This window comes from Adiantum capillus-veneris, chromosome 28 (genome assembly GCF_014529385.1).
Source record: "Adiantum capillus-veneris isolate H3 chromosome 28, ASM1452938v2, whole genome shotgun sequence".
NCBI classification, from domain to species: Eukaryota; Viridiplantae; Streptophyta; class Polypodiopsida; order Polypodiales; family Pteridaceae; genus Adiantum; species Adiantum capillus-veneris.
This window is the reverse complement of record NC_140958.1, coordinates 114,929,530-114,942,956: the sequence shown is the minus strand read 5'-3', so window position 1 is coordinate 114,942,956 and position 13,427 is coordinate 114,929,530. Positions and strand designations below refer to the sequence as shown.

Sequence of the window (13,427 nt, the reverse complement as noted above, 5' to 3'; positions counted from 1 at the left end):
TGGTGTGCTTGAATGCTATTGGTTTTCCACACATACACACTCATTTTCAAGGCCATTCTCACTTGGTGAAATTTGAGGAACACCACCTCCTTCTCCAAGCTTGTGAGAGTGAAAGCCTACACCAACACTCTTGGCTATGGAATTCAAATCCAACCAAGAGTCATGCTGCAATGCTTAAGCTTGCCATCTTCATTACTATGCTATTATGTATGCTAGCAAGAAGATTAATGATAAGTGAGGAACTATTTCTTTCTCCTATGGAATGTTTCTTCGTCCTCTTCCCTATCCTCATTCCCCGCTAGCTCTCTCCACCTTCGAAGGTGTTTGAGGCCTTGGGACTGAGGCTTGGGATAGTTAATGCTTTCTTCAAGTTTATGTTATGCTTGTGATGCATGAAGCTTTCCATCTTCATTGCATCACCTGGGTTACAAGGAACACAAAGATTGTATTGTACCAAGTCTCTCTTGATGGGAGAAACTATAATACAAATGCCTATTGGAGGGGGGATCGGCTCCATATGAATCCGGTCCTCAACTATTGTCATGTTATCTAAACTCTCTCTCTCTCTCTCTCTCTCTCTCTCTCTCTCTCTCTCTCTCTCTTGCAAAAGTATTGTTCATGCCAAGTTAACTAAGTACCATGTTTATGTTGCTACCATCAATTAAGTTCAACCGCTATGCCTCGGGGGATTCACCATGGAAAACTTACTGCACCACGTAAGTGCAGGGGAGGGGGTTTTTTTTATAAGTCACATAAGCTTATAAGTTAGGGGTAGGCCCCAATAATTTATCTCCCAAACTTAAAAATAAGGGAGGGGGTATCATATTTATTTGGGGGGGGGGGGGGGGGGGGGAGAAGAGAGAAAAAGAAAAATGAGAGGAAGTTTTTGTGTTTCAAAATCATGGCTTCCCAAAAGAGTTTGCCCTTGAACTTGTGTGCCAATAGCTACAAAGATACATGCAAGGATAAACATTCCTATATATCAATTGCTTGTTTGGTGATTATAGTTCATTTCGTTGAGGGATGAAAGTTATAAAGAGTTTGTAAGATGCAAATTTACACGAAGACCCTAACACAACTTTATAACCATGTTTATTTAGTAATTTAGATGGTTTAGAATTGGATGAGTAACCACAATGCAGGCTGATAGCGCCTCGGGGGATTCACTATGTGATTCCATATGGTATCATGTGAGTGTAAGGAAGAGGGGTTTTCAATAGGGGTACCATAGGCGTATACAAGGGGATAAATCCCACTTATTTTTTATATCTTCCGTAGGTTGGGGGGGGGGGAATCTTTGTACCCCACACATCAAAGAATTGCCTTATCCTTTTTTAGCTTAAAAGATACATCATTAGAGAGTTTACTTTCAAGGTTCACCTCTATTAGCACCTTGTTCTTCTCTAGACTAAGAGAAAAAGGATATCCCTCCCCTCTCTTGATGGCATGATTTCTCGATATTTCTTACAATTCTAGGTCATTGCTCTAGGTCATTGCTCCTTAAAAAGAAATCTAACATATCCCTCCCCTCTCTTGATGGCATGCTTTTTCGATATTTCTTACAATTCTAGGTCATTGCTTCTTAAAAAGAAATCTAACACATCCCCCGTCAAAGTACCCTTATCATCCCACATACGCCGGCTCAACTTAGCACGTTCCATCAGTAAAAACCTCTTCAAATGGATATCCATTAACTCTCAAACTTTCACATCTTCCCAAACCAATAATTTGTTGGTTGAACTCACCGAACCTCAACAAATTCCTTTCCATGGACAGCTTCTAGCCTATCTTTTTTCAACATCTTTTAGACAGTGGTAACGAGGCATCCTCCTCGATTTTGCTTGGATGAGTATTACCACACTTCCATGGACACCCCTTCTCCTATACCTATTTTTGGTATAGTAAAGTCCTAGAGGCTCTCCTTGTGTTGGAGTAGTCCTATCTTTTATTTCTTTAGTTCCCCTTTACTTATGTTTTCCCTCCATATTTATCTTTACGGAAGGATACATCCTTGATTGTATCAAATTCCTCTCTTAAATACACCACCAACCCCCTAGATTGCATAAAACTCTCCCTCCCAAAAGAGTTTCTATCTCTCTTAAATTTTGTACCCTTTGTGGGAATGGAAACTTATTCCTCAGCTTTGCTATTTAAACCCTATCCCTTCCTTGTGCATGGTTTACACCATTGATGATCTATTTAGCAAATCGCATTTGGTGTAAATCTTTGGCTCTCTCTCTCTCTCTCTCTCTCTCCCCCCCCCGCGATACAACATACACATTTTTTCACCATGTTTTGTCAAAACACGCTCGCTTATCTATTTTTCTTGAACAACAAGCTCTTAGGGTTTTTGTTATAACCGTAGATGTACAACATAGTACTTGTCACTATTACTTTCACTTTTCCAACGATTACTCTCCTAGATTTTTCACTCTCCTTTAGCAACCACACCTCTCCTCTTTTTTCTTCATTGTTTCACAATCCTTACCATCTTTTTACCACTTTCACATAGAATATTTCTTCTTAGTCTTGTTTTAAATTGGGTGAATCCTCCCTAATCCATTTTAATGTTTAGACTTAGTTGCTAGACCTTTTGTCAAAGGTTGGTGGGAGTCTAGGAGATATGATGCGTTGTCAGGTTCTTCTACAACTTCCTACGACTCTCTTCCTTTGCAACCATTCATCCTCTTGCAGCCTTGGTGTTGCCATAGCCATGCCTTACACATGTTCAATGAGGGTCTTGGCTTCTTGAAGGTCCCAACTATTCACATCAACACCTTTGTTTCCTCTTGCTCCTTTCCTTGCTCGCTCACCTACAATCTTTCGTGCACTTTGTTTGTCAGCACCACACTTCCATCTGCTAGCATTTTCTCTTGCTTTTTGTTTGCCAGCTTCCATGCTACTTGTAACTCATTTTCCATACCGCCTATAGCCCCAACCCCCCTTGTGCTTCCCTCTTGATGTTCTCGTTTCGCACACCTACATCTCATTCGCCAGCATCCTCTCCTACGTGTTGTGTGCAAACACCACACTCTTGCCCGCTATAACTCATCCTACTTAACGAGTCCACTTGCAACCCCAAGACCCCTTGTGCTTTCCCTTTTGCTGCTCTCATCTCTCATGCCTACAAATCATTTGCCAGCTGTTTGATATGTCCCCTTGCAATCCTATATTAATGGCTCTGCACCCAGTCATCTAGAGACCAACACCCTCCTCTCCAAGGCAAAGAAGCTCATGCTATAGATGTTGGCCACGTCAGCTCGATTTCCCTTGTGGTAAACACAATTGACGTGTGTCTACATGCCTTCGCACAATTGATATAGTAGGTTGGGCTTATGACAACTTGTGATGGAGTTACACAAGGCATATTTGCAACGACCACAACCAAGAGCGTAAAAGTGGACCATGGTAAATTCTCAAGTTGAATGTGTCCCACTTCACCTTGCTGACAAGTAAACAATAGCACCACACATTGTCAAGAAATAACAAGCACCAACCTCCCTATGAAGCAACAATTGGTGTATACTTTGGTGATGGCTACTTCGTAACCTGCCTTGTGCTAGATATATAACCATGAAGGAAACTCTAAAACATAGATTTCTTAGAAACAGGTAGGTTTAATGGGAGCCGATTTTGGTCTTCACAGATTATGATATTGAAGAAATTTGATCTGCTATAGTTTTTGAGTAGCTGGGATTATGACTTCGAGTTGGGACTTGCGTTTATAATAATCCTCTGAATATTAGTGGTCTCCCCTAGGAGACTCCATTGTGAAGCATGCATATGAAAATGGGTTTGAATTAGCCTTTCCGTCCAAGGATTTATTATATGCTCAATTCTGGCCCTTTCCCCTTTCTCATAAAAAACACATACAGACAGTGTCGAGAGGGAGACGAAGAGAGGCGACTCCTTTATGTGCCACTCGTCTCTTTGGCTCTCCTCCTTCCGCTGCTTCTGTCGTTTGGCCACTCTGTGCCTATCCAAAGAGGCTAGGTTTTTCATATCTCTCTGCGTAGATGTTTTCTTTCTTTCTTCAAAGAGCAAACACAGAGAAATGCAGAGTTTCAAGCGCAAGCAAGGTCTACATATTTCCTTTCATTTGACTATGGTTGACTATGGTTGAAGTGTACAATTTAGTCAAGCTCGATCGTGTAAGCTGGCATCATCGACTTTTTGAATATCTTTCATAAGCTTTGTGAGAACCATTTCATTTGAAGATGTGCTTCTTTTACGACAATCTTTTGCAGCAAACAACAGGTGTTTGCACATAGAGTTTTCTAATTGGAGCTTTCATGAGGATGGCAACATAATATGAGGTCGGGGGTAGCAAGCAAAATGGTTTTCATGTAGATGGCCGATTGGATATGCAAGGAGCATGGAGGGAGTCATCATGATGCTAGTATCAACCACAATCTCCTTATAAATCTGCATTACTAGCCGAGGAAGGGATGTCAGCATTACCCGAAGATCCCCCGTGGGTATGAATCAGATAAAGCCTCTGAGAATGCTGATGATTGGGGTTGGGCCTCTAAAATTGTCTGTGATGGGTGGGGGGAGTTTCATGTGGTTCAGAATCCTCTAAGATTTTTTAGTGAAAAGCCTCTGAATCTGCAAGAGATGGTTGGGGTGATTTATATGACCCTGACTGAAATTGAAGAATCTCAGGAGGCAGAGATTGATGCCAAGGTCTTTCTCTTTATCCTTATTCTGTACATAGACTTCTCAAATTTTGTAGTGTGACATTTTATAGATAATTACACGTCGTGCATTTGTCTGGTTTGGGTTCAAATGCATTTGTCTGGTTTGAGTTAAGATTTTTTATTTCTTGTTCAAAGTAATCGTATAATGCTAATTATGGATACAACTTTCAACGACTCTAATTGATTGAATTTGTTTGTCTCTCTTGCACTATTGGAAAATCCTTCTTTATCTCTGAGTTTATAAAGCTGGTTCAAAGGTTTCTTTTTGGAAAATGTTTCTTGCATTGTTTGCAATTAGATTCTAACTCCAGGGTCATGACTTTTCTAGATTGCTAATTGGTATCATTGTCTTGTCTTTTGTAGTGTTCAGGTCTAACAAATCTGGGCAATACCCGTTTCATGAATTCTGTCCTTCAATGCTTAACTTATACAGTTCCATTTGCCAAGAGAATTTTAGATTCTCAACAGAGACTTTCATGTGAGTCTCTCTTCATTCGAATCATATTGCGTGCTTTTACTACCCGAGTTGTCTTCGGTTATGCATTATATTAATTGGTTGGACTGCAAAAATTACTGATGTTTTTGAACCAATAACGATACATTAAATCTCTACAATTTTGAAATGAAAAGGATGGAAGGCTCTTGCATGTGAGAGCTGTAGTTACTTTTTCTAAACCAGCAAACAATGGGAGAAAACTTGTGCTCCTCAGCTTGTCATAAATAAGTTATTGTAGCTTTTGTAGAAAAGGCATGTGCAATTAAGATTGAATTTAATGTATTGATGTGATGAAAGGGACATAAGACATGCTTCTGTCAAATAAAGACTTTGGTGATTGGGTGCACACATCAACTTATGAGCAACAAACAGCTAATGATAATGCTTAGGAAAGTGTGTCTAAAAGTTGGGCTAGGATTTGGGCTAATACACGCATGGGCTGATTTTGGAAGGTTGTATTGGCGTCTTCTGGGATAACGGTCTCTCCTGCCTTTTTGGCATGGAATCTTGACCGTATCCTTTATATTATTCTCGATGTGTGTCAGTCATTTCTGTGATAACAAATAGCGTGTAAACATTCCAATCTTGCTCAAAGCCTGAACCATCTCTTAGAGATATTGAGGTCATTTGTTCCAGTGCAACAACAGGACTTGAGTTTCTGTTTTTACTCGGTGAGCCTAACATGCTTTTGCCGATTCTTCAGCCGAGAAGTGGCTGCTTGGCATGATCTAAGCCATTGGCTTTGACCCAAATTGCACGGCATGGCCCTGCTTTTTTCATCACGCACATGAGCAACAACAGATCCTTGCGGTCTGCCTTGATTTGTTTGGCTTTTCTTGATTGCGCATAGCAACGTTGCCTTTTTTTTCCCCGACTCGTTGCACGAATCACAGACAACAACTCCGAAATAAACTCAATAGCCCTCTGCAATGCTTGAACTCTCAAAGACCAACCTTGCACCATGCCTTGATCAACATTCATCCATCTCGTAGGTCCCATGCTCCATAGCACCCAACGCCAATTTGCAGGAGGTGAGGAAGGGCTACAACCCGTTGATGGCAGGTCGAGACTTAGTGAATGCACGCCTGTACAACAAGCGTGGGGCATCGGAGTACAATGAATTGAGTCTCTAGGCTAGAAGGCAAGTATTGACGTAGGCTTGCACAAGGCAAACCCGCATGGATTGCAGGGAAGATGAAGGTTTCTTGCTCAGGAACATGATTCAAGAAAGGTTGAGCAGCGACAGTAGGTGGCTCTGAAGCATGACAATCGCTTCCTCCTGGTCTAAGCGTCGTGTTAGCTCCTAAGTTGTCGCCCCCCCACTCTCTTGCAATATGGCCCTCAAGCCTCTCGAACCTGCTCACTTCAGCTCCCTGTAGCAGCTCCATCTGGCATGTTCTGTGCTTGTTCATGTTTTGCTTGTTCATACCGCCCTTGATCACTTCAATGTCACATCTGGTCTTGATTAGAAGCATGTTCAGATTGAGGTGGGCACTCTTTGCCAGACGGTTGCAGCTTGCCATAGATCTAAGGACAGTTCAGTTAAACTTACCTGCATAACAATATTAATAAGCACATATGCAATCACAAGGAACTTTTAAAAGCTTCTTACATAGGAAAAAATATATATTCTCCATACACTCTCACTAGTTTGGATACACATTAATAGTGAAAGTCCAAACTAGAGAAAGTGAAGCATTTCCTATCTACGAAACCAAGCTAATTCCCATTTTCTCCATATACTAGGTTTTCTATATAGTAAATTTTTCTATACAGTACACTGTACAGATTTGAGAGAGCTCTACCTCTTTAGCAAATGACTGGCTTGTCTGGTGCCATTCCAGTCGACATGGTGGTATGCATGCACCTGCAAGAGATTGGGTTGGGGAACAATGAGTTGAGCTCATCCATTCCGGCTGCAATTTTGTTGAGAATTCCTTGGCCTTCTTCAGCTTACTGTACAATCTATCCATTTCCAAGAGGTGACAATGTTTCCATAAAGATTGATCGCACGTTGTGAGCACCCGCCTCCGATCCTCTACCTCAACACTTGCAAAAGGCCCACAAGTCGACAGCATTACGGTGGCCGCATCCTTTTCACCCATCTCCCTCTCAATCAAAGATATTATACTAACTGTATAATATTCTCCACCTCCCTCCCTTGTGTCGTGGGGCTTCTCGCCCATGCACATGCGACTCAAACATCACTTCTTATGCTCTCATTGTTGTCTTTCTGGTCCTCTTCGACCTCATGCTCTCGGATATCCGCTCCTCCTTGGCATAATCTTGCTTTGAAGTATTCAGTGAAGCTGGACTCTTGGACATCTTCCCCATTGCTATACATCCTCCACCATGAGGGTACACTTATGAGGCCCTGTAAGCTCTCATAATCATCATTGAGATTTGATTGCTTGCTCCCACTGTTTGAAATTGGTGGCACCCAGCTTTGACAAATAGATGTCTGAGAAGTGAGTGCGCTCGAACTCCTGAAAAACATTTGGACCGCATCACAATCTGTCCCATCTAGTTGATCTCTGAGCTTCATGTGGCTCTTACCCACGGACTCCATACAGTGATCATTGTAGCTCCGTAGGCTCACATCACCATCATAAACTGATGATATAGTGCTGACATCCTTGAAAACCTTGGACTTGTTCGATGTCTCAAGAGATGCTCCCCAAGTGTTAAAGCTTCTTGAACAACCTTTGCATTGAATATTGTAGTATTTGTCAATGAATGCCCTACCTGTGTCAGTTCTGGGAGAGGAATAACTCGTGTTTAGACCTGATTTGATACTTTCAGAAAGCAAAGACTTGGCGCGATTGTGGTCGTCACATGGTTGTGCCCATCCATACCCACCTTTGCTTTTGAATAATGGAGAAAAGCAATGGTTGGCATGAAAACTCTCTCTGTTTGGGCTTTTCTTGCTACCATTACATATACTCGAATGCAAGCTCGTGTAAGTACCCTTATTCTTGGACAATGATGGATGTGGTAAATTTGCAGGATGCTGCCTTCAAGCAAGTAAAACAAATTCTGAATGTGCCTCATTATAGAATGCAGATAAATTTGTAATGTCTTTATGAAAGTAGAAAGCTTGCTTGGGGGCCTGTCTTCTATGCTCATCCATAAAGCCATATCTTTTCGGCAATGTCTTGCTTAGGTGGCTTTTGCAACTCTCCAATTCACCATCACTAAATGCAGCATCAGTTGGACAAAACTTGTTGAAACGTGCATCGACATTATGTGCCCATGGACTTCTCTTGTTGAAAGCTCATAATATAATATGATTTCCATAACAAAATGGAATAAACTTGTGAAGCAATGACTCTATAGGCCTTATGCAATCCCATGAACAAGGCATAGGTTTTTGTCGAAGTCTTCAATTGAAGTGATCATCTGGTGATAGTAAATACCTCCAAAGAAGATCATCCTTAAATCTCAATTATGATCCAGTGAAAAGAAATTTCGAATGCAATGTCCCACAGATAGTGTAGGAGTATGTTCTCTATCACAAGAGATGTAAGGTGCAGCGGAAGTGAATGTTGAACTTTGCGCAAGATGATTGCTCCGAATTGTGCTCAAGGGTTCCTTTTACTTAGGAAGGGAGAGCCTTCCGTTCCTTTTGTGAGAGAGTGCAATTGATCACAAACAAGTGGGTAAACATTGTGCATGACTGTACTGAGACCGAGAGATAAGAGAGAGAAGAATACGACACCAGACAAGTTGTCAAACCCTCCTCCAAGGACATCTCTCTCGACGGCGAGAGAAGTCTATGCTATTAATTGCACAATCTGATACAAAATGCGGATGCAAGTTCTTGATGCTAGAATGCAATGCGGTTCTAAATCGGAGACGACGGCGATGACGAGGTGACGACGGGAGCTGGCTGAAAACGCTGGCTTGTATGGCTGAAAATGCTACTGTCAGGCAGGGTTGGAAACACTGCTATCTCTGGCTGAAAAACATTTGCTTGACCCTGCTGAAAATGCTATTTTCAAATCTCTGAAAATGCTGGTACAGCTGGCTAAAAACGCTGGTTTGTCTCTGCTAAAAATGTTGATTTTAGACCTCTGAAAACACAGGTACAGCTGGCTAAAAACACTGGTTTGTCCTGTTGTAAAACCGCATGTTTGACCTGCTCTTGTCTTCTGAAAAACACGGAGTTCAATGCTGTGGTAGACTGCCCAAAAATGCTGAAGCAGGCTGTTCAAAAACGCTGCAGGAGGTTGTTGGAAACGCCAGGTTGTGGAGGTTGTTGCTTGTTGACAAGTGAGGTTGGAGAGCCTGTTGCAAGTGTTTGTCTGTGCTTTCCTTCCTTCTTATGCTTCCACTAAGTGATTGGTGCTACCGATTCTAGGTACTACTAACTACTGATGGGTACTGAGGTACAAAGAGGTTCTATGTCGACGACGGGGGGTTACAGTTGGGTCTATGTCGATGAGAGGTATGAATGCGGTCTATGCCGACGACGATGATGTCGACAACGAGGTCCTAATGGGTCTCTGTTGACGAAAATGATGTCAACGAGGAGGTTCTTGATGCAATTGTGGATCTATGTCAATGACGATGATGTCGACGACGGGACGACGATGACAATGACAACAATGCAATGGTTGAGTGCTGGAATCTACTAGCAGTGTCGATGGTAAGGGGTATACAACCACGATGAGGCTAGGCTTGGTTCCTGTTGGCGCTTCAAACTGAAAACTCTAGTTGTCTAGGCTGAAAACATTGACCATCTAGGGCTAAGAACGCTGATGGAAAGCTGAAGAAAACGTTGGCTAATCTGGGATGGAAACACTAGAGAGATGAGGCTGAAAATGCTAGCTATCTTTTGCTAAAAACGTTCGCTATGTTCTGTTCCTCTTCTGCTAATCCTAGCGCCCAATGGGCTGCCTATATAGATGTTGGAATCTGGGTTGAGCAGTCATCAGAGAGACCCCGCGACCAAGAATTAAATAGGGTGGAAATTACTTAAAATATCAAGTGCTAGGTTAAGAGGTGTTTTACATGTAGCCCATCTCTCTCTCTCTCTCTCTCTCTCTCTCTCACACACACACACACACACACACACAGGACATCACATCAAATTGTGCAAATCATGGACGATTTGGCATGCCTAGAGTTGCAGCAAAAGGCATGGATGCATGTAGATCATCAAGGAAGCCCCGCATACTCTCTCTCTCTCTCAGCTCTCCACGAATCCGTTAACGAGGAACCCTACACCTTTCATAGTCTTGACGATGCATTGGATGAATTTTCCAATGACCTTCCCATTCTTGATTATATCAACAACATTCTCATGGATGAGGCTATGGACAACCGCATCTTGGTGCCACAGGATTGTGTCGCCTACCAATCCATCGTTGATAGCCTCTAGAACATCATTGGTGAGAGTTCCACACCTGTTGTGTACTCATCTAGAGGCCAAAATGTCGACATGGTAGTGGGGCTAACGAATGAAGACGTTGCAGCCAGTCTCGTTCATGTCAAGACATATCCATCCCTCCCCAGGCAAGCTCTCCATACCCATGTTTTCTTCATCTAACACTGCTTTTCTTATTGATATGTTGCTAGCCCCCATAGACCCATTGTCCGATAGTGGGATCGTGAAAGGGCATGATTCCGTGCTGCATATTCTTGGTGGTGAGTTTGCGACGAACAAGCCCCATCTTGGTAGATCGGATTCCTCAATTCCAACATCACATACCCAAGTTGAACCTTCTGATAGGCATGTTTCCTTTGTGAAGAATAGGGATCTTGATCTGGATGGAGATTATAAGAGGCTCTATCTAAACAAAACTCAAACACCAACTTTTGAAAAGATTCACCAATGCCAAGTTGAAAGAGCTGGCAGCGAAGCAGACACATTGGCAGGGAAGCATAGTCTGCACTGCCTTTGCATGCCCCTTCTTGCCTTTCGTATGCACCCACAGTGGCATTTAATTTCTAGAACCAGGCATAGCTGAAGCATTAGAGAAAGAGCTCCATACTTTTAGCAATTAAAAAGACAGAAGACAAAACTGCTTCAAGCATTGAACAAGAAATTTACAACACCAATGACTCAACTTATGAAATAGTTTATCTATAGGTTTATGGAAATAAGCTTACCTCAGTAATCAATCAGACTATAGACAATTTTGCTCAGTGTGCCAATATGATCGGAATGATGAATAGCCAGCGGCAGCAGCAGGGCGGACGTCCAGGTACTCCAGCCAGGTCTGCATATTGAGAGTAGATCAATGATGTCCGCATCAACTCTACCGCTCGACAAGGTAGATGCAGTTGGTGAAGGGAAATGACTAGTGACCTGGTGGGGGGACCCAGCTCGTCCAATGTACGCCCTTTGTACACGCACGCGACGTTGGCCTCGAGCTCAAAGCTTGTAGATGCTTTGTTTCCTTGCAGGAAAAAGAGGTGCCAAAGTTTTCCGCCAAGATTCAAGAAGCCTAAACTTGAGCCGTTCTAAATGTTCATATTATTTGTCCGTCGTCCACCTTATCCAGAATTGGAGGCCCTTCTAATTTTCCTAGATAGACCTAACTTTCCGTGGACAATGTCCTAGCTTGATGTCAATCTGCGTATGTCCTTTTAGGTTCTATAGCAACACCCACCAAGCAAGACTAGTTCCTGCTTGAAGGCATGCAGGAATACTGCAACACAAAAGGGAGTTACCAAAGTCAGAGGCCATATACTAGCATGGTGTTTGATATATTTATGGGGAAGATTAAGAGCTAGGTAATATGGAGACATTATATATCTATACTATTGAATGTGTGTAGGCGTCCGTGCTAAATTAAGAGAATATTTGCTATCTTTACTTTTACATGTGAAATGTAAATCCTACTCACACTGCTTTAGATTCCAAGTAACGACTCTTAAAAAATTGTAGGGACATACTACTAAGTGGGATGTATGTCATAATGTACTTGGGATTTATCGCACGAGAGTAAACACAGCATGGTAGAACATTTGCAAATTGCTACAAGCTTTGGGAGAAATAGGCATAGGATGACCAAAAAAGAGAAATGTTTCTAGCCATAGGGGGACCATTTTGCCCTTTTAGTTGTTTAAGAGACATAGAAAACTCGGAATCTCTTGGAAACGACGTCATTCTTTCCCCGTCTCTTGTTGTTGCTCCCCATCATATTGCATGAGATTTTGAAATTAGTGTCAATGTACAAAGGAAACTATCAAAATTTCTAAATATAACAATATTTTGAAATTAGCGTCAATGTATAAAGAAAACTATCAAAATTTTAAAATTAGTGTCTTTACAAAGGAAACTATCAAATTTTTTTAAAATGACAATATTTACAACCTGTATGTACATATTACAAAGGGTGTCAAGTTGACTATACAAGCACCGTAGAAAGGGGGTATTTGGGTTCTTTAGAATTGGTAGATAGGGGGTTTGGCTAGTGCTATGGGGTCTGTAGATAGAGGGTTTTTCCCATATGGTTGCACGTAGGTGACATCCTCCCCAAGTGTAAGTGACTATCGGGGATCGGGCACATAGTTTTGAAAGTCAAACTAAGCATTGAGGATACATCTAGTTATCAACAAAAGTGGTTCTTTAGTACGTTGTCACTATGCTATACACTCTGACTAATTTTACTTAGTTAGATAATGTGAGACCTAAATTTTATATGTAAGCTAGAGGTATGATAGTTTTCTTCATTTATTGTCGTATAAGCGTAGAAAGGGGGGTCATATTCCCTAATATGAGTCGCATATAAGGGTTTTATCAAAGTTTTTCGCTCGCAGGTGGCATCCCCTTTTGTATATAGAGTGAATCCCTCGGGCGCTATTCTCACAAAGAATCTCTCAAAAGTGCTTCACCTAATTTCCTAATTCCGCTACTCTCAAAGTTCATAGGCAATTACCATTACATACTTTATGCCTCCATTATGGAATATACATTCTAACTCTATGGCTGAAACAAACAAAAACAGTTTAGAGTGTTAACTATGGAGCTTGATTTACCCAAAAATGCTCATTTGTAAGGCCCTCATCATGAGGAGAAGCCATCGTGCGTGAAGAAAAATATCTTGTTGGAAAATAAAATCACTTTTGTTGGAAACCAAAGTTTTAACTCCAAGTCTCGAGCCTAAGCTATTTCTTTTTGTCGGAATACTCAATTATCTACTTAGCTACATCATATTTCCTAACAACTGGTATCAAAGCAAGGTTTTCTCGTAGCTAAAGTATCTCAAGGAAAGGATTCC

At 41.7% G+C, this 13,427-nt stretch overlaps 1 protein-coding gene and 1 pseudogene across 1 annotated transcript; one reads left to right on the top strand and one right to left on the bottom strand.

The window, feature by feature from the left end:
- Positions 1-3,811: 3,811 nt before the first annotated feature.
- On the top strand, positions 3,812-5,445 carry LOC147421135 (uncharacterized). Its single transcript, XM_086505057.1, has 4 exons — positions 3,812-4,151; positions 4,248-4,257; positions 4,490-4,686; positions 5,064-5,445. The coding sequence occupies exons 1-4, from the start codon at positions 4,116-4,118 to the stop codon at positions 5,250-5,252; spliced, it is 432 nt and encodes a 143-aa protein (XP_086361183.1). The 5' UTR covers positions 3,812-4,115; the 3' UTR covers positions 5,253-5,445.
- A 1,502-nt stretch (positions 5,446-6,947) lies between these two features.
- Positions 6,948-7,955, bottom strand: LOC147421134 (uncharacterized; annotated as a pseudogene).
- Positions 7,956-13,427: the final 5,472 nt, after the last annotated feature.

What these genes read in the sequence shown, in the direction of transcription:
- LOC147421135 (XM_086505057.1), top strand. Translation starts at nt 4,116, where the DNA reads ATGGTTGAAGTGTACAATTTAGTCAAGCTCGATCGT. An exon ending in AGGCAGAGATTGATGCCAAG is followed by an intron (nt 4,687 to 5,063) that starts GTCTTTCTCTTT and finishes TGTCTTTTGTAG; the next exon opens with TGTTCAGGTCTAACAAATCT.